General features: G+C 44.8%; 1 protein-coding gene across 2 annotated transcripts in view; it reads left to right on the top strand.

Annotated features, from left to right (window-relative positions):
• Positions 1–25,785, top strand: part of SYVN1 (synoviolin 1) — a 72,888-nt gene extending 47,103 nt beyond the window's left edge. Inside the window, exons 12-16 of one of the 2 annotated variants that reach the window (XM_030218464.1) lie at positions 187–348; positions 7,378–7,497; positions 21,647–21,833; positions 22,373–22,527; positions 23,478–25,785. In XM_030218464.1, coding sequence (XP_030074324.1) covers positions 187–348; positions 7,378–7,497; positions 21,647–21,833; positions 22,373–22,527; positions 23,478–23,617 — 764 coding nt within the window. In that variant the 3' untranslated portion in view covers positions 23,618–25,785. Of the gene's footprint in view, positions 1–186; positions 349–7,377; positions 7,498–21,646; positions 21,834–22,372; positions 22,528–23,474 lie in introns of both variants that reach the window. The other variant, XM_030218463.1, reaches the window with a different exon arrangement.
• Positions 25,786–27,135: the final 1,350 nt, after the last annotated feature.

Here is a 27,135-nt window from a genome sequence, read left to right as displayed (position 1 = left end):
CTGTGATCAGAAGATAATAGCATGTCAAGGAGTAGTCCATTATATGGCAGTCTTGTGTTAACATTACATTCTTATAGACACAAATGGATTGTTTTTTTTGCTTGTCTTTGTACAAAGTGCTGCATTCTGTATTCATATGTAGTTGTCTTGTGCTTTTCTTGTTTTTATTGTTCCCCTCTTCCACAGTTCCACCAGGACTCCTCCCTCCATTCCCTCCTGGGATGTTTCCTTTTTGGCCTCCCATGGGTCCTTTTCCTCCTGTCCCTGGTGTCGCAGCACCTGGTAATTCTGAGAATCCACCTGGAGCAGATAACATACCATCTACATCAGGCACCCAAGCCACTTCTGGTGAGATGCTGAGCAACTTAAAAACTTTTGTATATTAACGTGAGTCCTTTCTGCTTCCTCTTCTTGAAGTTTTCTGTCTACTGCAGTTTTATGCAATAATGTATTGCTGGACTTCCGGTGGAGCCGCGATCCAAGATGGCCGCCGAGGAGTGAGCTCCGTGAGACCCCTGGCGAGGCCCCCGGGATTGCGGCCGCTGAACCCCTCCAAAATAAGTGGCAAGATCAGGAGGTAGTAGGGGAACGAAGGAGGAGCGGCGAAACAGAGGCAAGCGGCACTGGGCGACCCAGGGAGACCTCCTGCAGACGAGCCGGCCCTGGGCAAGATGGCGGCCGGCACGGGTGAGCGACGGAGACGGAGGTGATAGGGTGATAACAGGCACGAACAGCGATCTCCCTCCCCACCTGAGCGGGCGACTTGCGGCAGAAACACTAGTTGGAGAAAGTGCAGAGGCGTAAAGAGGGCCGGGACCAGAGTGGATTGAAACCTTTGTGTCGGCCCTTCTTCCCCTCCCCCCCCCCCGGCTTGTGGCGTTTATGCAGGATGAAAAACGAACAATTGGAGGGGGAGAGGTGAAGCTAGAAGAGAAGAGGAGGGGAGCGCCCTAGTGAGGGGAAAAGCACCCTGAGACCAATTGAAACAGAGGCAGTAGCTTCAGCTGTGACTTGCCAGATAGCAGTTTGAGGAGCCCAGCAGCCATAACAGCGGAGGGGCCCTAAGGCAGGAAGTGGCTTAGCCTGGAGGCCACAGCGTTGGGCCTGGTTTGGGCACGGGGCAAAATACACTGCTGGCAGGGCATCTGCAGGACATTAGTGCAAGAAAAGCAGCTATATCAGAGAAAGTTTTGAAACACGACCCAAGATGCCACCGAGAAAAAGCCTTGAAAAATTTAGATATACGGCGGACCCTGCTGGTAAGGGGAAATCAGAGACGGTATGTAATAGCCAAGGAGTGGAAAAGCTGAGTGATATCCCGTCGGACTCCGAAGAAGAGCCTCACAGAGTAGAGGGGGAAAATCCTGAAGATCGAAAGCAGATGTGGTGGGCTGGTTTAAAGAACTGAAGTCGGAGTTGGCGGGCTACCGAACAGATGTCCAAAATACGCTCAGGGAGATGCGGGCGGAGATCCGAGACTTGGGAACACGAGTGGAGGAGGTGGAGGAACAACTTGAACGAGTGTAGGCAGAAGTAAAAAAAGAGAAACATTTAGATACTGCGGAGATCCAACAATTGAAAGATCAGGTGGAAGACCTGGAAATTAGATCCCGCCGCAACAACCTGAGGTTTAAAGGAATCCCAGAGCTGGACATTTTTACTGACTCAGAGGCAGTGATAAAGGAACTGTGCCAGTTTATCCTGAATACAGAGGAGGAGGGAATGCAGCAGGAGATCCGCCTACAAAGAACCCACCAAAGTATGGGGCCACAGCGAGATCTGGCACAGAGATATCATCGCCTGCTTTTTAGACTTTCCCACCAAAGAACGGATTTTGGCTAAAGCCAGACAGCGGAAGGTGATAACATGGAAAACTTACAAGATAGGAGTATATCAAGACCTGGCTGGTATAACACTGCAAAAAAGGACAATGCGAGAAGTGACAGGATTCATGTGAAATAAAGGGATCCGGTACAGATGGCTGTTCCCTTTTGCAGTGTGGCTTACAGTGAAGGGAAAGTCGAAGAAGGTGAAAACGCCGGAGGAAGCTTGGGCAGCGCTCAGAGCTTTGGGATGCGAGGGAGTTCCAGCCCAAGAGCAGCAGTCACAAAGGGCAGAGGATCCAAGATCGGATTCGGCGTGGCAGTGAGCCGAGGAAAGAAGGGCGACAGAACTGCTTCTTGAAGCCTGAGAGTGACAGTTTTGGGATGAGTATGAAAGACATGTTCAGGAAATTGACTGCTTTCATGCTGAAGGGAAAGCTGATCTGGAGAGGGGGTGGTGGGCGGCTGGGGGACATGGGAAGTAGAGGGATAAGAGGTCTAAGACAGGGGGGAGAGAGCCCTGTGCCAAAGTTGTGTAATGATGCCAATAAAGAATATGGGGGAGGAAGGGGTTGGAAGGATAATAAAGTGAGGTAAGGTGGAGGGGCGGAACCCACATGCCATCAACGTGGGCAAAGGAGGAGGGGAGAGGGAGGGGTCTGGGGAACTGGGGGCCTGGGGGGGGTTGCGGAGCTTCCTTTTTGCCTGACAGCAGTAGGCATGTTGGGTAAGGGAGAGGGAGGGAAGGGGGGACCTGGGGGAGGAGGGGAGGGGTGGAATTTGAAGGTGGGATCCTGGAATGTGAATGGTCTCAATAACCCCGGAAAGAGAGCGAGGGTACTGAAAGAGATCAATAGTGTGGTGTGATGTGGTGGTCTTGTAAGAGACACATTTGAGATCCAGATATGGGCACCTGTTATGCTCTAAAGCGTATAATGAGGTGATTGTACACCAGGGGACAGGGAGGAAGAAGGTAGGGGGCGTAGCTATACTGCTTAGACCTGTGGTATGACTAACATGAAGGAATTCAAAGACACAACGGGGAGATGTGTGGCCATCTGGGGGCTGATGCAGGGGAAGGAGGTGACACGTTAATCTATATGCCCCAAACACAGGGCAGGGTGACTTATTTTTTTCGCACACTATGGGAAGAGATTCAAGGGTTTAAAGGAGGGCAAGTAATTGTGGGAGGAGACTTTAATATTGCTCCGGACACGCGATTGGACCACTCGGGAGGAGGCGTGTACCAGTCAGGACCGGGGAGAAAGGCACTATGAAAATTCTTGGCCAATATGGCAGTGGTGGACAGCTGGAGGATAATAAGGGGCACTCAGAGGGGCTACATGTTCTACTGTTATGCAGCTAACTCCTATACCAGGATAGATGGGTTGTGGGTACATCGCAACTGGGCGCCAACGATAGTGGAGACATAAATAGAACCAATTCACATATCTGATCATGCTATATGGTTTAGACTACAGGGATGGGGCTCCAGGAGGAGGAACACCAGGTGGAAACTAAATGAGTCTCGGGGGAGGACCAAGTGAGGGAGGTGAAAGCTAGTATACAGGAATACTGGAGAACAAATGGTACAGGAGAAGTGGGGGATGGGATACTGTGGGATGCAATGAAGGCTGTAGTGAGGGGTATACTGATTAAATGGGGAGCAAGGAAAAAGAGGGAGCGGGGACAGAAGATGATGGAGTTAAGACAAAGATTGAGCAAACTTGAAAGAACCCATCGGAGAAACCCTTCCCCCCCCGGGTGTGGGAGGAGCTCGGGAAGATTAGGGGGGAGCTAAAGCAAGGGCAGATGGTGGAGGTGGAATACATGCGGACGAGAGTCCGACAGCAGTTCTTCGAATATGCCAATAAATCTAGTGCTATGTTGGCCAGATGCCTGAGAGCGAAACGGGTAAAATCCAAGATACAAAAAATAAAAGATGGTAAAGGCGGGTGGTGGTATACGGACACTGACATAGAGAAGGGATTCCTAAGCTACTATACAAACCTGTATAGAGCTCCAGATGGAAAGTCACCTGAGACAGTTGCGAGGCATTTAGACTCGCTTCATCTGAAGAGCTTGAGTGAAGAGGGGCGCCAAAGGATGGAGGAGCCACTGAGACAGGGGGAGATTACGGGGGTCATTCTAAAACTCCCCAATGGTAAGGCCCCTGGGCTAGATGGCTTTACAGCAAGATTTTATAAACAGTTTGAGAGCCTGGTAAGCCCGCTATTGATGAGGGTGGGTAATGGGGTATTGGAGGGAAGAGAGCTCCTAAGATCAATGATGGAGGCAGGAGTGACTGTTATACCTAAACCGGGGAAAGACCCGATGGAGTGCGGGTCCTATAGACCCATTTCATTGCTAAACGTGGATGCCAAAATCATAGCTAAGGTGCTGGCCAATAGACTGGGCAGTTTGAGACAAAGGAGGCACCTAGCAGAGGTGTCTTCAATGGCTCACCTTAGGTGGGAGCCTAAATTCATAGCGGGCAAGGAGAATGCCACGTTTGCTAGATGGGAGCGGAGGGGCATGGAGAGATTTAAAGATGGGTTGCACGGTAGGGGAATGTGGACCTTTGAGGAGCTGAGTAATAGGTATGGGATTCCGGAGGGAGACAGGTTTGCACATACACAATTAATACGTTTCATGGGGAAACAGGGATGGAGGGGAGGAATACCAAGGGACGGAGAATGGTTGAAATGTGTTGAGAGAGGTCCCAAAGTCTATTTCTGTGGTGTACCGCTACCTCCAGGGAGAGGAAGAGCGGGCATACCCATTTCAGGGAGCATGGGCTAGAGATCTGCACTATCACTTTACAGAGCGGGAATGGGAGCACATATGTGGGGAAGTCCAGAAGGCTTCAGTGTGTGTATTGATATAAGAGAATGCCTATAAAGTACTCACGCGGTGGTACTACACACCTGAAAGGTTGAAAAAAATGTATCCAGGGACTACGGATGTGTTGGAGATGCAAGACACAGGTACATTTCTTCATGTGTGGTGGACCTGCCTGGTGGTGGTGCCATTCTGGCAAGCAGTGATGAAAGTGCTGGTCCGGATTATGGGGGTATCCCTGGTGTGTAATCCGCAGGCCTGCTTACTGGGGATGCACAATGAACGGGAGGTGTGGGAGGAGAGTAAAATGATGCGCTGGGGAATGGCAGCAGCAAAGTGTCTCATAGCACGATGTTGGAAGTCTGTGGACCCCCCCAGACATAGAGGAATGGAAAGTCCAAGTACGGCAATTGTGGTACATGGAGAGATTAACGGTCTATAGAAGGGAGGGTGAACTCAAACGCAAGAAGGGTTGGGCTAGGATACAACACATGATAGAACATCTCTAAAGGGGCTGGATAGACATTATAGGGAGGGGGAATAGGGGGTACACTTAGAGGGATGGGGGGGGGAATCATATATATTTGCATAAGTAACGGAGGGAACACAAGGGGAGGGGGATAGGTGTAAGGGACTGAGGGGGGAATACAGAGTTGAACAAGTGGTGATATGCAGAAACTAAAAGATTGTCTGATGTATCAACGTTCAGATAACAAGATATACAGAGGGGAGTATGTTCCGGGTGCTTAAATGTAACTGAATGGAAAAGAAGCAAGTTAAGTCGTATAGCAAATATATTGAGACACATTTGCGAGATATAACAATTGATGTTTATTTAAGGTCACATGGTTGAGCCTGTCAATATGTCAAAATGTAAAACTGAATGGAAAAGAAATTAGACCCAACAGTTGATGCGTATTTAGAAGCACAAAGGTGGGATAGTTATAACACTTGATGTTTACGCTATGTTACATATTTAATGTAAATATATGACAAAATGCAATAAAAATGTTAAAGTTAAAAAAAATAATAATGTATTTCCACATCTGGGCTATTGATTGAGAAGTATAGGATACTCTTGCCTGGTGTCCTATAAGCCAATGTTTCCCAACTTGGTCCTGGAGTACCCCCTTGATGTGCTAGCAATCTGTAACCTATCGTTAAAATACTCCATAGTACCTGAAGACTGTAGGGTGGCCAATGTGACCCTGATATTTAAAAAGGGTTCCAGGGGTGATCTGGGAAATTACAGACTAGTAAGCCTGACTTCAGTGCTGGCCAAAATAGTGGAAACTATGATAAAGAATAAAATTACAGAACATGTAGACAAACATGGTTTAATGGGACAGAGCATAGATTCAGCCAAGGGAGTTCTTGCTTCACCAATTTGCTTCATTTCTTTGAAGGCGTGAATAAACATGTCGATAAAGGTAAGCCAGTTGATGTGGTGTACCTAGATTTTCAGAAAGCTTTTGACAAAGTGCCTCCTATCCCATGACTCAGTTTTCTCAAGTCTCTCTCATGAGGTAATGTCCTTCTGAGGATTAAAAATTTGTTGTTGGACAGAAAACTGAGGGTAGGGTTAAATGGCCATTTTTCTCAACGAGGAAAGGCTGAAGTGGTTAGGGCTTTTCAGCTTGGAAAAGACAGATGAGGGGCGATATGATTGAGGTCTACAAAATCCTGAGTGGTGTAGAATGAGCAGAAGTAAATCAATTTTTTACTCATTTTAAAAGTACAAAGACTAGGGGACACTCAAGGAAATTATGTGGAAATATTTTTCACTCAACAAATAGTTAAGCTCTGGAACTCTTTGCCAGAGGATGTGGTAACAGCGGTTAGTGAATCTGGGTTTAAGGTTTGAACAAATTCCTGGAGGAAAAGTCCATAGTCTGCTGTTGAGACAGACATGGGAAGCAACTGCTTGCCCTGGGATTTGTAGTATGGAGTGTTGCCATGATTTGAGTTTCTGCCAGGTACTTGTGATCTGGCTTGGCCACTGTTTGGAAAACAGGATACTAGGCTAGATGGACCACTGGTCTGACCCAGTATGGCTACTCTTACGTTCTTAATATGCATGAACTTAATTTGCATACACTGCTTCCATTGTATGCAAATCTTTCATGTGTATTGTGGATATCCTAAAAACATAACTGGCATATGGGTACTCCAGGATTGACTTGAGGAAACACTGGTGTAAGCTACCATGTGAGATGCAGGGAAGAGGCCGTTCTCTCTCTAAGGATGGACAGCAAAGAGGCTGCATCATACTTTCTATCTAAAGTGTCTCCCTTCCATATCAGCCACAGGTTGTCATCTTTAACAAGATGATTGACCAGTTTCATTCCAACAGCAAGCATATGTGAGCTCTAAAGCAGTATCCTCCATCAATTTAGGTCCTGAAATGGACTTTTGTCCTTGAAAGTTCATGCCTCAAATTGGTGAGTCTATAAGATGATACAGCCTTTGTCATTTTTGCATTAGAACCTTCAGTGCTACTCTTATTTAGCAATACAAACTTTAAGATTGTAAGTGCTCTGAAAATAAATTCAGGTACAGTAGGTTCAAAACATATTTAACTCACCACAAGCTAAATCCAAGTAACAAACAATTCCCATTTCCTCTTGCCATCCAAATCCACAAGTAGCAAAACTTTAATTCCACCATAAACAAAAGTTAATATGCATTTTGTTTCCTTCCATGACTCATGCAGCCAGCTCTTCAAGAGCCAGTGATGTCGCAGGAGGATCCGAGGCTGCAAATGGGACATCTTCTATTCCTGGGTTTCCCTTCCCTCCCCCATGGCTGGCGATGTCCTTTCCCCCTCCATTTGGTAAGTATGACTCTCCCTATGTTCACTATTATCACCCACTAGAGTTGAGAAATGCTATCAAGCTGCATCCCACAAAGTCTGACTTAGTGTATGAGGGACATGAGGTTTTGCATCACACTGAAATTGTATGACAACTGATCTGTCTCTTAAACTAGTTTATTGGGATTTATTAACCACCATTATGAAGAGATTGGTGAATGTTTTGCAGTAATCCCTTAGTTGGTAGGAGCAGTGCACAGAGCATGCAGTGCACAGAGCATTCTGAGGACAAGCAGGATAAATCTTGTTAATGGGTGACGTCATCTGATGGAGCCTGGCACAGGAAACTGTCCTCGGCATCTATTCCAGAAGTCTTTGGAAGTGGATCACCGCACATGTGCACGTCTTCCCACCTGCCATCATAGGAGAGGACCAGCTCGGTCTTTTGTGCAGAGCAGCGAGAATGTTCTCTTCATTGTCCCACACAGCTCGCATTTCAGTTCTTCATCACGGTTTATGGTGGTGTCTAATTCTTTCTACTGTTTTTTGTAAGTTCTTTGCATGGAGCCTCTGTCCTCGCTTCCCCTCTTGTTGTTTTTAGTCAAGTAGTATGTTTTGTGGCCCACTAAGCCCCCCCCCCCCCCCCTTTTATGTCTCAGGCACCTGGTTGGGGATTTTTTTTCCTTCACCTTGAGCCATTTGATTTTTGCCTCAGTTACTTTTCCTGACATGTCCCTCAAAACTTCCAGTAGGTTCAATAAGTGTTCCAGGTGCAACCGGTGTATGTCCCTCATGGACGCTCCTAACTGGTGCCTGGGACCCAATCATGATCCCTCTTGTAAAATCTGTTTACAGATGTCAAGAAGAGGTGGTTAAAGGTCAAGAGAAGCAGTGCGTGAGGAATTTTGGCACTGAAGTCTGATTCATTGACTTTGGCATCAAAAGCATTGGTATCTATGGTTCCTGAGTGACACTAGAGACATATTGACAGAGTATTTATTAATGAGCAGCTGTTGGGATTGAGCATCCTTTTGATCTCCCAAGAGCAAGGAAGAATTGTCATCCTCATTGATTGTTGAGGGACTCCGAGGAATGGTGTCAAGTGCACCAAGTCATTACATTCACCAATGTCCTCAAAGCACCTCCAGTGTGAGGGCTGCTCACCCTCCTTGGAGCTGAATGGGATGTAACAGGCAATAGAACCAAGAGTAGGTCACACATACTCCCCAGGTAGTCTTAAAGGATATTACAAATCCAGCTGAACCCTAGCCTTCCTCATAGCCAGCCCTCTAGGAGTGGCTCAGGGCTGTGCTCCAGAAATAGGTGGAGTACATATATGCCTAGCAATAGGCTATAAAACAGAAACAAACACCAAAGTACAAAGTAGGGGGTGGACCATGGAACTCCACAAAAGGGGGAGCTAGAGGTAAAAAATCTTTAATAAAACATAATCGTAAAAAAAGTCGAAAGAGGGGTATACACTAACAATGACTGTGTAGATGTCCGCCAGAGGATATTGCAATTGTATCCAAATACCAGACAGAGCTGTGTTTCAGTGTGAACACATGTTTCAGGGGTAACAAATCTAAGACATTAAAAAAAAAAAAAAATCTTTTCTGCAAAACTGCCAGGTTAAATAAAAAACTTTGTAGTGTTGAAATTCATTAGTAAATGCCAATAAATACATCAAAATATACAAAATGAATATTCCATCACTGACAAATTCATAAATGCAAATGGTGACTTACATGCATCTAATACAAAAAACTGACTTACGTGCACCAAAGATAAAACATACCAAATAAAAATAGCATGAATATCATAATTCAACAAAATGAATTGGTGATAAAAAAATTATTGTAAAGTCCGTGTGAGTTAATGAACCATCCAGAAGGAGACATACCTTATCAATGCGAGTGATGGAATACAGATTGAAACTTCAGTGGTGGCAACTATAAAGTGAATGGAGCCTAAACAAAAAAAACTTTGGCATTCATCAAAATAGGCTATGGCATTGAAGGCATAGGTGCCAGCACCTCATGCAGTCCAACCTATTCTGGAGTAGAGTTGCATGGGGATAGAAGTTTCACCCATCCCCAATGGAATTTAACTGATACTCACCCATACCCGTTAAGATCCATTCCATCCCCACAATTAATCTGCTCATCCCCACCTGTACCTGCAGGAGTTGTTTGCTCGCATCCTTCTGTGGTGGTTTGGACAGTATTCACTATTCAACCAAGCCTGTCTAGTGTTCCAGCTGCCTCTCTGCGTTCCAAGCCTCATGTTGGAATCTCCAGAAATTGTAACTACATTTCTGCAGTAATCCCATGGCAACTTCCATATCCACAGGAATCCCGCAATCCCCATTCCTGTGCTGCTCTGTATTCTGGAGGCCTGTGCACTGCCTATGGGGAGCACACTGACACCAATGCTTCAAAGGGCATTGGAACCAGTGTGCGCTTGAACCAATATCTAGCTCCAATTTCTAGGCAGGGGGAGCCTCCTCAGAGCACCAGCAGTCCCCAGTATCTTGATGAACCCATCCCAGGTATAACCATAGTGAGTGGTGGTCAAGGTAAGCAGAGTTTTGGATGTCTGCTGGGGAGTACAGTCTGATTCTGACTTCTGGGTGTCTGAGGAGGCACCAGAGGTCCTCGAGGAGGAGGGACACCTTGGTCTTCCTTCAGACCCCTACTCCTATCTCTCCCACACACAAGAGAAAGTTGCCTTCAGTGGAGCTCTTTTGTTTCAATTTTGTACGAGAGATGGCCAAGTCTGTCCCATTTGATTTAGAGACTTGAGGATGAGCCCAGGGCTGAGATATTGGACATCTTCAGTTTGACGACACCTTTTTAAAGACATTCTTACAGTACCTGTGCACAGAAAGCTGAAAAACCTTCAGCTAACACAGATGAAGCAGTGGAAGACTCTCCTGCACAACAGGTTAATAAGGTCAACTCTATGTACAGAGCCCAGAAGGCTACAGGATTAGAGAAGCTTCAGCTTCCTCACTATTCCATGATGGTTGCATCCTCTTTCAAAAGAGCTAAAAGCTTCAAGACTCTCCTCGGTGCCTCCTGGGGAGGGAGACTTGGGACTTTGGACTCTTTGTGGAAGAAATTCTTCAGAACGTTATGCTCATTTCCTGCACTTGAGGAGCATTGTGCGCAGTGTAGCAGAGTTCACAGAAACTCTCCCTTGGGGGGAAGGCTGAGGAACTCCATCAGCTAGTAGCAAAGAATAGGAGTGCGGAAGCTACTTTAGCCCCAGCAACCTCCACCTTGGAGATTGGGTTGCACAGACTTGCTTGGCTGCATGCCTCATACCTCAAACTAGTGGTTCAGTAGATGCTGGTGGACATCTATGCCAGGGATTCAACCTAGTTTTGGATGAGTTAGGAGGGAACAAAGAGCTAAGGCAGATCTGGTCTTTATTTCATTCCTTTGGGAAGCACTATCAAATGGATGTTCAAATGCATTGTCCTTTGGGGCAAGCATGTTGACATTGGGATTCACATGAGTAATACTGCTTTGTTACTTCCTAAGTGTCTGGACTAGTTTGGAGGGATGCTAAGGAAGCAGAAATTAGGGCTTACCTGCTAATTTTTTCTTTAGATCCTCCAGACTGATCCAGAATCTGCCCCATATGAGTATATATTTGTTTTTGTTTTTTTAAGTGTGTAACAGTAGGAAGTAAAAACTGAGTTGAAGAGGACTGACAAGCATCTGGAAAAACAGCATGTCTATTTGTAAATGGAGGATAATCAGAAATGAATAACTTAGTTGTCTGAGGGGATTCTTTCATAGTTGAAGATTTAGCTTATTAGTTTCATCTGCTTTGATAACAAATGCTGTTTGGAGACTACACAGGATAGTTATAGACCTTATTCTGAAGTCAGTAGCTCTTTCTCCATCTGTTGGTACGTGTGTAAACACATCTAGACCAATCTGGATGAACTAAAGGAAAGAAAATACTAAAGGAAAGAAAATTAGCGGGTAAAAAACCCCTAATTTCCTTATCACGCCATACTGACTGAGGAAGACTTGATTCCCTGTACTTCTGGCTAGCCTCTGAAGATCTGTAGAGGCTAGACTGGTCTCCAGTTCTCATCACTCGGAACAAGGGGTTCCCTCTTATGTCCTGACCTCCAGGCCCTGGCCCTCATGGCTTGAATGTTAAGTTGAATCCTTGGGCTTACTAGAGGGTGTTTCTCAGCATAGGCGCCCGGTATAAGAGGCTTGGGGAGGCTAAGCCTCCCCAGCCAGAAGTGCAGCAAGGGTGGGGCGGGTGCAGCTCGTGAACATCTCCCTCCGCGTAGGAGGGACGCTGTCCAGAGAAGGCTTCCGGGGCAGGCTGAAAGCAGCAGCGCTTACATCATTGCTGATGCTACAGGAAGGAAGCCTCGTTGAAAGACGACGTGACAGGAGCGGAGGGGGAGAGCGATACGGTACCACACTAGTCCGGGGGGGGGGGGGGGGATGGAGGGGAAGCGATGAGACAGACCGGCCAAAGGGAAAGGGGGTGGAGAGAGGAGGCTGTGAGATGCCACATCTAAAGGGAAGAGGGAGGAAGGAAAGCAATGACAGGGAATGGGAAAAGGGGGGGGGTGGAGAAAGGAGTAAAAGTGATGGAAGCAAGAAGGGGAGGGAAGAGAGGTGAGATGCATGAGGGAGAGGAGAGATGCATGAGGACGCTGGAGGAGAGAGAGAGAAAGTGGAAAAGTGCAGGGGAGAGCCAGAGAGCAGGGAGAGAAAGGGGACATGGAAGAGAGCCAGAGAGAAAAAGGGGACATGGAAAAGAGCAGGGGAAAGCCAGAGAGAAGATGCTGGATGGAAGAGGGGTACAGAGAGAGATTAGTGGAAAGATGGTGGGAGAAAGAGGGGACATGGGCAGGAGAGAGAAGCTGCTGGGGAGAAACTGGGGGAGACCCTAGCTGTCAGACGGAGAAATGCTGAATGAAAGGAGGGAGAAAGAGGGAAAAGCTGGAAGGAGGGGGCAGAAAGAGGGAAGACACTGGACGTAAGGGTAGGGAGGGAAAGAGGAAAGACACTGGAAGGATGGGGATAGAGAGGACATGCTGAATGGAAAAGGGTCAAGAGAGAACTGTTTAGAAGGAAGGAGATATAGAGGGATCCAATGGATGGAAGGAGAGGGAGACAATAGACGGAAGGATTGGGAGAGGGTAATGGGTAGAAGGATGGAGAGAGAAAGAGGGATGACACTGGATGGAAGGGTAGGAGAGAGAGAGGGAAGGTGCTGGACATGGATGGAGGGGAGGGAAGAGCAGAAATCTGGACATGGATGGAGTGGAGGGCAGGGAACAGAGGAGAAATGTTGGACAAGGATGGAGGGAAGGAAAGAAAGGAAGTACATGCACATGGATGGAGGGGATGGGAGAAATGCTGGATATGGATGGAGGGGAAATTGCTGAATTTAAGGGCTGGATCGGAACACTTTGAGGGCAGATGCTGAAACTGGAGAAAGGATAGGGACAGGGCTACAGATGGTAGGACGCATAAGGACACAGGAGGATGGTGGACATGGTGAGAGAAAAAATATCAAATGGAAAGACACTGGGACCAAAGCGAATAGAAAAACTAAATGATACAACAAAGGTAAAAAAAAAAGTGTTTTTATTCACAATTGGAATATGTCAGCTTTTGGAAATGTGCATCTGTGATATTTGGCATGTAAGTTTCAATTTTTCTAGTATTGCTGCATGCTGAGTCTGACTTCTTGAGGTAACTTTCCAGTTTTGCCTTCATATCTGTTGTCATGTGTTTTTTCATGTGTAATCAAGGTGCAGTATTCTACTAGTGTGTAGTATTTACAGCCCTTTTTGGGTTTTTTGTTTTTGTTTCACTAGGTTTTAGAGCCCGGTGTAATTACAGTGCTGCCTTTCCACGCATAAGGTTGTAGCTCGTCCTGTCCTTGGAATTAGTGCTGTTATGGTTTGCTAAGGTTGAGTGTTTTTGCACAAGTTTGTGTATAGTGTTTTGCAGTGGAGAGATTGTGTATTGGCCTTACTGAGGTGGCACTAAAACACCAGAAAGGGTTTGAGCCTAAATCATGACACACTACCTCTTGAAGGATCTACATATAGTCGTTAATAAAAGGAGCTCATTGTGAACACTATCCACCCTAAAAGGGTATTTTGTGGCTGTACATGAGAATTGTGATATTATGATCCCTTGTTTCATATTGTTAATGGTCTGCATTTTCCATATGGGTGGTATATTGGTGTATTAGGGTCTGCCTAGTGTTATGGTACAGTAAGGTTCTGAGTGTTTTTGCACAAATTTGTGCATAGTGTTTTACAGTTGAGCGATTGTGGTTAGTATATGCTTTGAGCAACCATGTTATTCTTTGACATATGATACATATGTAATATCTAAATGTAATAAAAGGTATTGACTTTTTAATTTATTTTTTCTGTTATCAATTATGGATTTAAGCTCCACCCCTAACCCGCCCCCCTTAGCCTTTTCAAACAGTTGGGCCACCGACCGCCTATGTTTCTCAGGTTCTGCTTTCTTCCAGGAGAGGTTTCGCTAAAAGGTTATATGGTTTCAAATGGATGAGGTTTGCCTTCTGGAGTGAGGGCAAGGCCTTAGATCCTTTTGTCTCTCCGACACAAAAACTGCTTGTATATCTTGTAAATCTCCCATCAGCAATCTCCGTGCAATTGGAGCTTATTGTGTAGAGGGTAAGCCCATTTCTGCTCATCTTTGTTTTTAAGTTTAATAATTTTTTATTGATGAATGCAGATATAAAACAATTCCAAGCCCATCAGTAGCACTCTGGCCATAAACATTTCAAACCTGTACTAATACAGCTGAACTGCTATCAACTTTCTTGTATTTCTCCCCTCCCCCCTCCGCATTACTATATTGATTAACATTGGCATATATATGCAAAAGTGTTGTACATAACTATTATCAATCTGCATATTAACTTTAAAGTCTCAAATAGCAACCTGAACACTATGCAACAAGATTTAAAAATAAATATAAACACAAACTACTGGTGCCATTCTGTGGTCTTGGTTTTTGTTTCATTGCTCTATTATACTGTAGTTCTGCCAGTCTGCAAAGTATCACCCACTTAGCAGGAGAATCACATCACATCTATATGGTGCCCCTTTCTCTGTCCCACTCCCATAACCTACCCCCCCCCCCCACCCCCTAAGGTATCTTCTAGAATTAACCCACCTATACCCCTTGCCCTCTTACGACAAAGTCAAAGGGAATTTACTACCAAACTTCTACCTCTTGTATGCAGCGATTGAATGTATGGGCCCCAAATGTCAAACTCTTCCTCCTCCTAGAGGAGCCTTTTACTCCCCGGCATTCATACTGCATCAGCTCATGAAATCTATTTCTCCAGTGCCAGAAGTCCGGGAGAGTACTGCCCACCCATTGACAGAGTAGCAACCTCTTGCCAACCAAACAGGCCTTACGGACCAAGTGTTTCCCAGATGTACTCAAGACAAAAACCTCATGCCTGTCCAGCAGTACACCCATCAGAGAACATACAACCCTAGAACCCAGCAAAGATGATAGATACTTCAAAACAACAATCCAAAAGCTCTTTACCTGAAAGCATTCCCACAAACAGTGGAACAAAGAGCCTGGCATTCTCCCACACTGTTCACATAGCGGGTCTTCCACCCCTCCCATCTGAAAAAGCTGAGTTTTTGTGAGATACGCTTTATGAAGAATTCGATATTGACATTCACGGAGGCCCGCATTACCCGTCATCTCCGGGATCAGAGAAGTCAATGTATCAAAATCTAAGGATAACCCCGGCCTGGTTAAGTCTTTAGCCCACCTCATCCTAATTAACTCTGTCCTTAAGCGGCAATTTCCCTAATATCTTATACAACTTTGAGACTGAAAGTCGATCCGTACCCTCTCCGTCCAAGAATTGCCTCATCTGATGACAATGCCTGTCTCTCAAAGCCTCCAAATCTAGGGGACCGCACATAGTGTGTTGGTGATAGGCAAAAATGTTGTTCATATCGTAACCAATACCTAGGGCTCCCAGATTTAACAGCCTCCCTTGCTCATTTAACAAATGTTCCAGACTGATACCCAAGTGCCCCAGACCCGAAATGTCCCATTATCCATCCCTGGCTTCAAAGACAAATTACGACAGATGGGCAGCATATCCGATGTGTGGATCGATAAGATCCCAAATACCCATCAGCTCTTTCCAGAGAGACCGCAAAGATGTCAACAGCAGGCTATTCCGCAGGTGTTCCGGAACACTAGCCCTGGGCGCCTGTATTAAAAAATAGTGACAAGGGGCAAAAAACTGGCCATCAATTGTACGGGGTGTATAATCTTCCCGGTCAAAAAACCAGTCACCAAAGTACCTCAAACAAGCCCTATTATACCTTTTCAGGTCTGGCAATCCCAGTCCTCCCTCCTGCCAGGGGCCCATCAGAGGCAGTGACAGTTTGGCCTCCCCCCCCCCCCCCCCCCCCCCCCCCCCCAGCAATACCATCTAAGCAATCGATAGGACTTTAATATCTCGGTGGTAGATAAGAATAGGCAATAACCGTATACAATAAAGCCACCTGGGAAATTCCACCATCCGAAATAACTGAATGCACCCATAGAGTGTAAGAGGCAAAGTCCCCCAACTCTTCAGCCGGGTCTCCGTAGCATCCAGCAGTCGAGTCACATTCAATCTATATATCTCAGCCAGGTTCATAGACAACCAAACCCCCAGGTAACAAAACGAGCCGTGCGCCCACCGGAGCGGAAAAGTCTGCCCCCACTCCCTCTTCCGCTCCTCTGAGGAGGCCAGTGCCAAGGATTTCATATAGTTAAGCTTGAACCCTGCATAATCGCCAAACTCCTGAAAAAGTTCTAACAAAGCTGGGAGTGACTGGGAGGGTTGTGTCAAATGCACCAGTAAGTCATCCGCAAAGGCCGACAATAAGAACCGCAAGATGCCTATCGGCACTTCCTTGATCTCTGGATGGGTTTGTATCGCTCTAACCAAGGGGTCTAAGGACAACGCAAATAATAGAGGAGAAAGCGGACACCCCTGCCTAGTGCCTCGAAAGATGTTAAGTGAGTGGGAACAGACCCCATTTACCCAGACATGTGCCTTAGGCTCCAGATACAACACTTGAATCGCATCTAGGAAGAACACCTGGATACCATATTTCAGTCTCAAACCGTGCCAGTTCACCCTGTCAAAAGCTTTCTCTGCGTCAAAGCTGATTAACAGAGAAGCCAGACGCCTATGTTGTACAGTCTCTAAAGAGGCCAATATAGCACGGAGATTTCGAACCGCTGTCCTCCCCTTTACAAAACCCACTTGAGCGTCTTCTACCAACTCCGGGAGTACCTGAGCCAGCCGATTTGCCAAGTTCTTAGCATACAATTTGGCATCCACATTAAGAAGGGAGATTGGTCTGTATGATCCAGGATCTTACATGTCCTTACCTGCCTTCGGGATAACCACAATCTGAGCCCTCTTCATCGCTTCCGGCACGGTCTGTTCCTCGACCATGGAATTAAAGCCAAAAGCGGTCTCTTAATATTTTCATAAAACTGCTTGTAAAACTCCATATGGTAACCATCCGTGCCCGGCGTTTTATGAGAAGCACTTTGCTGCAATGCTAACATAAGAGCTCCCTCCACAATTGGGCTATTTAACCTCTTAACTGCCGAGGGGACAATTTAGGGAGCGCTACCGACTCTAAAAACATTTCAGCATTCAGCCCCTCATCTGCAGACCTGGCATATAGGGTCTCATAGAACTGGCCAAAACGGTCTGCTATGCTCTGATCTGTTCTCAATAACTGCCCATTTAAAGCTTTCAGTTGTAGAACCTTGGAGGCCCCCCTTTTACTCCGTACCATATTCGCTAACAATTTCCCTGCCTTGTTACTATACTGAAATAGTTTATATTTATAATAAAACTGGGACTTAACTGATCTCTGATGCAATAGTTCATTAAGCTCTTTCTGTACACTCAAAAGCAATAACTTATTCTCTTCAGTAGCTTTCTGACCATATATCTTCCTATATTTGCGAACCTGCAATTCTAAACGCAATATCTCCTTATCTTGGAGCCTCCGAGTTCTAGCACAATAAGAAATATCCCCTCTTAAGACAGTTTTCTGTTTCCCAAAAGAGGATTGGCTGCTGTCTATGAATACCATTGTGAAACTTAGTCTGCCGTCCTTTCCGTTAGAAACAGTTGAATTTCTGATCTCCAACTAAATCTAAGGGATATCTCCAAAGGCGCAGTCCACCCCCCTGCATGGGTCTCCGCCAACTCAGCCATATCAGAGCATGATCTGAAACCCCATATGAACCAATCTCTGCCCGCTCCATCTGCGAGAACAGCGATCGAGAGACAAACAGATAATCTATGCGAGATTGGGACGCATGAGCTCTAGAGAGGTGAGTAAAGTCCCTATCCAATGGGTGTAAAACACGCCACACATCCACAAGATCCAATGCCTCACAAAGCAGGGATAAGGCCTGAGCACCCCCTCCCGAACTCCCAGCACCAGAGCTTGATCTATCCAGCTGGGGATCAACCACAAGGTTAAAATCTCCTCCCATGATAATATTCCCTCCTTTGAACTTGGTTAAGTTAGATATCAACCCCTGAAAGAATTTATCAAACACATTTGGGGCATACACATTACATAATACAACTTGCTGGCCCTCAATTTCCATCTGTGCTACAATATAACGGCCTTCCACATTTCTAAATGTGGAGGTGATCTTTATTTGTAAACTTTTCCTAAAGAATTAGTATTCCTGCCTTCCGCCCCACTGCCGGTGCCTCTAGCAACGAACCCACCCATCGCCTGTGTTGCATTTTAAATGTTCCCCTAATGACAGATGTGTCTCCTGCAATAGAGCTATATCCACTTGCTGCCTTTTCAGCGCCTGAAGCACCTTTGTCCTCTTGATGGGGGATGAAACTCCCCCAAGATTCCAAGAAACAATTTTAAGTGACACCAGTGCACCAGAAATCTAATATTAACATGAAAAAGGTTATACATCTGCACAACATAAGAGAACCCCCCCCCCCCCCCCCCCCCATGGGGCTCTCTTCTTCATTCCCTTAAAACAGAACTCTTTCAGATACCTCCCTACCCTTGAACTTCCCCACAATGCCATTGTGGCTTAGGTTCACGTGAGCTAGGCCCCCCCCTCCCCATCAGCGCAGTATGGACTTTTATATTGACCCACTGCCCATGTTACCCCCCCCCCCCCCCCCAATTATACTAGAAGAAAAGGGAAGGAGAAAAGAAAAAACCCTCCAGCCTTAGTTAACTCGACAGACCCCTGTATCCTTGACCTCGGGATCCCACCATCAGTCGGGTAGCACTAATTGTAACACAATGCTGCTATCCCTTCAAATATAAGTTCTATGTCCCAACCAAATAATTAACAGGAAAAACATTAACAGTGAATACATGTGAGCCCTTTCTGCCACTCCACGGTCTGTGGCCTATTACCACTTTCCTGGTCACAACGGTATCCAACTTCATCTCGATCGCACAGTATGTATGCTCTAGTGTGACTCTTAGGGATCAGCATCCATAATGTTCCATCGAATGTTCCTGATCAGTCTGTTACTCGTGGGCCTACCGCAACCAGGGCTCACTTTTCAAACTTCATAGCTTCCACAAGTCTTCAGTCCAAAAAGAAAAAGACAAAAAACAAAACCACACTGCAGCTTCTCCAGCCAGAAATTATATAAATCTCTGTCCAAAAAAAAAACCATCCATGTTGTTCATCTCCACTGCCGTCTCCATGCACCACCATATGCAGCGCTCCTCCAACAACTCATTATACTCCGACTCATGCTGGTCTTTCAGCCTCCAGATCTCACTTCACGAAGTTCAGAGCCTCTGTCGCCGAGGAAAACATGGTCTGCTTCCCATCATGCCAGATCTTTAAGCGTGCCAGGTATAACAAAGCAAACTGTATCTTCCTGGCAAATAATTAACATACCTCCCGGAAAGCTCGTCGTTGCAACGACACCCCAGTTGAGAAATCTTGGAAGCAATGTACCGTAGCGTCCTCATACTGTACAGTCCCAGCTTTTCTGAAGGCTCTGAAAATTTCTTGCTTATGAGCAAAATTAAGTACTTTAAAAGATGACCACTCGGGGGCACGGGTCTTTCGAATTTCCGGGCCCCAACCGGTGAGCTCACTCCACTCTTAAGGGCCCAGCCAATGATTGTAATTGCAAAGTTTTAGGGAGCCAGCTTTCTAAAAAAAATCTCTGTTCAGAATCTTTAATCTTTTCAGTCAGGCCTACCAGTCTGTTACTCCTGTGGGCCCGGTTCTCCAGATCTTCTAATTTACTTTCTAGTTTGTCCATTTTGCTTTGTAAGTTCAACTGTGTGGCCTCATGCTGCTGGACTCGATCTTCTACATCTGAGAGCCTCTGTAGAGGGAGAACTCTGGATATTCTCCAGTTTGGCATCGATACCTCCCATCTGCTCTGTGATCTTCTGTAGTTTGGTGTCCACCGAGGTGCCCAACATGGCTGAGACCTCCGCCGCCACCTCTGCTGCCCACGTGGAGCTGATCGATCTTGGGCCCCCTCCGTCCGCCATCTTTGATTCAGCCGCGCGACTCCGTGTGGCGTCTCTTCGCCGATTTAGCAGCATCACCTGCTTAGTTTGTCTCGCGCTGTCCTCCAGCAATGCTCCACACGATCCGCTCTCCCTGGGTGTTTTCCGCGTTTTAAAGCGGCGATTATAAAGTTTTAAAGTTAGTACAGGCGCGAGGGTGGCGGGAGCTCAGCACGACAACACCCGCTCTCTAGCCGTGCATCACGTGACCTCTCTGCTCATCTTTGTTATATGCTTCATGAGGCTTGCTTTTACTAAAACCTCCCATCAAGTCTCCCACAGTGGCAAGGGATCTCATCATTCTCACCCAGCTGATGAAAGCTCCCTTTGAGCCACTTGATACCTGTTCTCTGAAGTACCCTATTTGATGCAGAATTAAGTACATAAGTAATGCCATACTGGGAAAAGACCAAAGGCCCATCGAGCCCAGCATTCTGTCCCCAACAACGGCCAATCCAGGTCAAGGGCACCTGGCAAGCTACACAAACGTACAAACATTTTATACAAGTTATTCTCGGAATTGTGGATTTTTCCTAAGTCCATTTAGTAGCGGTCTATGGAATAACACCAGATTATATGCAGTTCTTAACTATTCCCCTACACAATATAACATCGGTTCTAGGGACTCCCTTAGACTTCATCTTCCAGATTGCAAGAGTGTGTTAAGCTGGTTCACTCTGCTGACTTAAGTGGTGGAATTCACTGCCAATGGCAATCAAGGGTCAGCCTGATTACTTGGTGTTTCGTAAAAGACTGAAAACTCTCCTCTTTGAGAGGTTTCTGTCCATTGGTGGTGTATCTTAGATTGCAACTGGCCATCAATGGTCTATATTTGATATTTTGATTATGGCTTTGTAAAACTTGTCTGTTTACTGTTAACCACATTGAAAATGAGTATGTTTGGGATTATGTGGGGTATAAATGTCTAAATTTTTATTTTATTGGCATTTGTTAACCGCCTTTATGAAGATTCACCCAAGGTGTGTACAGCAGGTACAGTTTAACATAAAACTTACAATTTTGTGTTAACAGCATAACTTGTAAAATAACCAGGAATAAACATAAAATAAATGAGGTAAACTTGAAAAAAGTAATAGAATTAACATGAAACAGTATCAAATATATACATTTAACAGCACTGGAATTCAAATACCAGAAATATAATACAATGTTAGCATAATACTAATGATGCACCCTGAGAATCTGGGGATTTGGGTTCAATTCCCACTACAGCTCCTTGTGACTCTGGGCAAGTCACATAATCCTCCATTGCCCCAGGTACAAAAAAAGTACCTGTATGTAAATTGCTTTCATTGTAACCACAGAAAGGCAGTATATCAAATCCCAGCCCCCTTTCCCTTTCCTTACTGTAGCATAGTCAGATTAATATCTCCATGTACATATGGAGCAACAAACTAGATTAGCTGAAACACTCTGAGATTGTTTAAAAAAAAACAAATTACTGCTAAAGTATAACCAAGTCTGGAAAGAAGGAAATTGGTGTTTAAGGTTTTTTCTTTTTCCCCTTCTCTTATTCAGGCTTTCCTCCCATGCCAGTGCCACCTGCTGGTTTTGCAGGACTGACGGACGAGGAGCTACGGGCTATGGAGGGCCATGAGCGTCAGAATCTGGAGGCTCGGCTGCAGTGCTTGCAGAACATTCACACACTGCTAGATGCTGCCATGCTGCAGATCAACCAGTACCTGACAGTGCTGGCCACCATTGGGTTAGTACATGGGATATCATCTGGCCACTCATGCACTCTCTCTCTCTCTCTCTCTCTCTGTGACTGACCTAAGTACAAGCCCATTTCGTTATAAAAGGCCTTACTATTATCAGATTTAAAAACATTCCTGATGTAGATTTCTGCAGGAAAAAAAAAATCCAAATATCCCCACAGTTGGTCCATGTAATATTTTATGTGAAAAATGTTGTGGACAGAATATGTTCCCTGTCCCACTATTTGGCTTGTTGTGCAACTCTGGAATGTTGCAGAATGGAGATCAAAATGTTGGTTTCTGAATGTGGTGGGAGGCCATGTCGCTTTTTGGCTTATGATTTCACTAAGGGCATGTGGTCAGTGAGATAGGGCTGTGCTGTCTCAAATGCTAGATATCCATTTCACTATAAGAATTCATCTGCAAGGCTCTCTCACGTAAATGTTCCTGATGTGCAAATTCATTTTTGATTAGCCTTTTTTTAAAATAAAAATTGCAATTTTTTTCTTATTTACTATGCAAAAACTACCTTTTGTACTTTCTCCAGGCCCCCCCATAGTGCCTCTACCCTGCAACCCTCCTCTACGCCAAGTCCACCAGAGTCCATTTCAGGTGCTGTGGCCACCTCAAGCGCAGCTGAAGCCGTGCCTCTCACCACATCTCCTCCACCGCTAACTGACTCGTCCACATCAGAACAAACAGGTAGCTTAGCCCCTTTTCCTGATAAGCTCAATGGGAAAACATACATACTAGTAGAAGTATTCAGCTATTTGTAGTGTTAGCAGTTGAAGCAGAGCATACCTCTATTTGTAGGTGGGGATCATAGCATTACCATTTCTTTCTCTTACATGGATGTCTGGCAGTGCACCTTTTATTATCTTGAGCTCACAGGAGAGAAGAAAAAAATTGATAGCTCATGCCTGTTTTTATTTTTCTCTGTCCTACTGTAGCTCCAGTACTTCCGTTTGGGGTTGAAATCTGCCTTTGAAATTCCCCCCACTTGTACTATCAAGTGTGCACTGTTTTTTTTTTGGTTTGGTTTGGTTTTTTTTAATTACTATAGTAGCCCTTCTTCAGTCTTGCAGCTGTTGCCTGGAATGGAGTGAAGTAGAGATGTGAATGTGGCAGGGACAAGAAGAAATCCACAGGGATGGTGAGGGGTCGGTAGCAATCTGATGAGAATGGGGTGGGACTGGGGGTGGAGACCAGATTGTCCCTGTCCATACCTCTACTTGGAACTTCTGCTGCTAGCACATAACGTTCTTTGTTCTACTGAAAATCAAGGAACATAGAACAGAACTAAATTCTGGCTCTGTAGATGGTTTATTTTTACATAGTTTGAAATAATGGACTGTGAGAACTTTGGTATTGTAAGAAAACAGTGTTAATAATAAGAATATGGTTTTATTAAATAATGCCTATTGTGTTAATTTAAGAAGTTATAGGACACATTTTGTCTTTACCAGAATCCTTTAAATGCAGGTTAGGAATGGGGATGGGAAAACAAAAACGGGGGGGGGGGGGGGGGGGGATGGAAAAGAATTGACTGGGGATGGGGACCAGATTGTACACTCATGCACACCTGTAGTGAGAAGGCAGGGACCAAGCCTTCCAGTTTGTATAACATTTTTTTTCCTTCTCTGCTTTAGCAGTGACCGAATCAGTTGGTGCAGAAGATGTACCCATTCCAGCAGCAGATGAGGAGGATGCCCTTCATGAAGAACCTGATGCTGTAGAGCTGCGCAGGCGCCGGCTTCAAAAACTGGAAACACATACTGCTGAGCTCCATTGAGCTTTCCCAATTACTACCTTTCTGAACTTGGGTAGCGGCAGCTTGACTCTTACCTTGCCTTGTTTAAAAGTGGAACGCGATACCAAAATTGGATTGAGTTGTAGAAAAATATCTTTAACCTTCCATACTTGCCCTCAGATCATTAAGTACTTGGCAGCTGCAGTACACTAGGTTTCTTAGGCCTTGATTTTGTTTTTTTTAAACTAAGATCTTTCCCCACGCCCTCCCAATCCAAACATAATCTGCTTGGATGATGAGTGTATAGCCCTTAAAACCACCACAGCTCCTGCCTCGGTGCTTTTCATATAGGAATTTCCTGGCCAGCAGGGTTATGTTCAGTGCAGTACCATATATGGCAGCCTCCAAGAAATTGTTGGTCACGATCCATGTGTAAACAAACTAAAAAGCTATATTTTGTAAACTGACAGTGGTCAAAACGACCAACTGTGCTGATATTCTTGTCCTGTTGACAGGTAGTGGCTTAAGAGGAGAGGGAGCAGTGGCTAATGGACTTCTAATTAGAATATGAAATGGCTGAAGAGATCTTAAAAAAATTAAAAAAAAAAACACTTTAAGAGAAGGTTTTATACTCCTGAGGCAAGGGCTCCAATCCATCTGATTTCATTGCTTTGAATTAAACCAAAGTGTGTTTAAGGGGTGGGATTTTTTTTTTTTTGTCTGTCGCTGCTGTATTTCTTCCAGATTTTTTGTTTGGTTTTTGCACAGTCCAATTATATCTAGAAATGCTCTCTTTAACGAGCACATGGTGTAGTGTTCTATTGTACTAGAATTGCAGTCAGCCTTGCTGAGGCTCTTGTCAGGCAGCATAAATTGAACCATGATTAGACTGTGTAGATTTTTCATCTGAATGCTCCATCCATGTCCAACATGAAGACTGTGAACATTTATCTGAAAACACAGGAAAAGGTGATAATTGAAATCTAGCAAGAGAGTCTTGCATCAATAAACTGATGTCATTTATGCCCTATTTCAAAAGCCCCCTTTTAACAGAGTAAATAACCCGAGTTTGGCTGCTTTGGGGTGTTAGGTGTCTCTGTTAATTTCAAAATTGATGGAAAGATTATATATAAAAATCCTTTGAGGGAACAAAGTAGAAAGTGCTCTTTTTGATGCCTCTCCCCCACCCTACCCAAGAAAGTTGGCCTTCCTAAATGCTAAGGACTAGAAAGCAGTGTTAGCACATTGCCACATGTTGATAGAAGCTTTTGATACTCTTCCCTCTATACATAAATATATTATTCAACTCTTAAACTAAATTTGCCAAAGAAATTCTAACATTTCAACTTGCTGAGCCTCTGAGATTTCTGTCTTGAATGTCTGATCCAAGAGAGCAGTGCCATTGAATTTGCTGTAGGATAGGTAACAAAGGTTGATGGCCTTTCTGTGAGTAGGAGTTGAGTGATTTGAGCGTAACACAGCAGACTCTGGGTTTTTTTTCTCTCTATGGGTCCCTAAATTTGCTGTAGTTCTGTTTCTTTGTACCAGTAATGAAGCTGTAGGCTCCCAGTGGCCTGTAGTGTTTGCTCTGGTATCAGATTTCTCCCCTCTGGTTATCAATTTTTAGGACCCCCATCCTTTTCTCTGTGTGGAGAAAGCATTGACATAGGTCCATTAATACATAAAAGGTGGATGGTAGCTCTTGAGATAAAGCAAAGTATGAGTTTAGATTTTATGTAATCTTTCTCATGTAAATAAAACATTCTACATACAGTTTCACCCTAACAAGTTCACAAAGTACACTATGTATGTAAATACAAAATGTCATTTCTGAGGTTAGCACAGCCATGGTAAGGTCCTTTACCTCTGCTTGACAGCAGACATTGGAATATTACACTGGAAGCTGAAATTTAGTTTCTCTTGGAATAAACCAATCTTGTAGGATGACTCTGGTTTAGGAGTATCTTATCTAGATTCCAAGTTCTTGACTAGAGAGAGGTCTCAGATTGGAAATCTCATATCACTGAGAACTACTGTAATACACATTTTTGTAAGATGTGTCCTTATCAGGTAGAGCTTGGCTTCATGCCCTCTCCTCCCTTCCCTTAAACCATCTCCAGATATTTTATAGTACAAGAAACCTCACTCGTATCATAAGTTTGGATAAATGTTTCTTGCAGCAAACTCTTTCTTAAAAAAAAAAAAAAAAACCCCAATACGAGGGTGAGTAGAATGTGTTCAGTTGGACAGCTTCTTTAGTTGTCCCACAGATTCTTGGGGATTTTCCTTTGCTTTTAGGTTCATTAGATTTAAGGGCTCAGAGGCTTTGAATAATTATTTAAGATGTACATACTGTATAAAAATTTTAATAGCTGGAAATTGTACATATGGCAAAATAAAACTTGCATAAAAAAGTGCATTGTGTATGATGGTAATCAGCAGGACTGTCTCAAGGGGTGGGCATGTTCCTCTGAGTGCAAAAAAGGAAATACCCTATCAAGGGCTGGCTCAGGAGTTTTTGCTTTTATGCTGTCATCTCAGAGATAATCTTGCAATGTGAACTGCAGTCCCAGCCCCCTCCAACCAGAGCCTCTGTCTCATTAATCAGTGAACAAAACACAAAAAGTGGGAGTGACCAAGGATACCAGAAACTGGAGGATGTTTGTTAATCAAAATTTTATTAGAAGTTTGAAGACTCGACACAATGTCGTGTTTCGGCCGTCAGGCCTGCATCAGGAGTCTATAAAAACAGGAATTGCTGGTTCTTGTATTTAAAATCAGCATCTTCCTTATCGTCCCTCTGGACTGGCCCAGAATGCAGTTGATGGGTTGTGTACACCTTCCAGCAGATGGAGACAGGAACTCTGACTCTAGAGAGATCCAATAAGAGCCCTGGCTAACTAACTAGACCCGGTATTATCGGTATCCAGCAGGTGGAAGGTAGTGAGCCCTATTCAGTCTTCTGTATTTAAAATCTTTTCTTTTGATAGCATTGAGAGTGACTTAGTTATTCTGTGCCCCGGTGTCTCTTGTGTCTGGAGGCTATCTGCGGGGGTCTCCCTTAACCTCAGGGGTGTTATACTTAGGAGACCGGGTCCCGCCCCTTATTTCCTCCCTTGGTCTTCCTGCTTTTGTAGTTTATTTTATTTGTACCCCACATTTTCTCACCTATTTGCAGGCTCAATGTGGCTTACATAGTACCGTAAAGGCGTTTGCCAGTTCGGTTGATAAATATAAGGTTGTATTGTGGTCAGATGAGGTAGATGTGAATCAGGCGTCATAGGGTTGAAGGGAGTGTGGATAGTGGATTGTCCAGTACGATCATTGGTTATGCTGTGTTGCTGGATTTGGGGACTTATGTTGGATCAGTAGGATAGGCCTTTTTGAAGAGGTGAGTTTTCAGTGATTTCCTGAAGTTTAGGTGGTCATGGATTGCTTTCACAGCATATGGGAGTCCATTCCATAGTTGTGCGCTTATGTAGGAGAAGCTAGATGCGTAAGTTATGTATTTTAGTCCTTTGCAGTGTGGGTAATGTAGGTTTAGGTGCAATCGTGGTGAT

This window comes from Microcaecilia unicolor, chromosome 11 (genome assembly GCF_901765095.1).
Source record: "Microcaecilia unicolor chromosome 11, aMicUni1.1, whole genome shotgun sequence".
NCBI lineage: Eukaryota > Metazoa > Chordata > Amphibia > Gymnophiona > Siphonopidae > Microcaecilia > Microcaecilia unicolor.
This window is presented reverse-complemented; position numbering and strand designations above follow the sequence as displayed.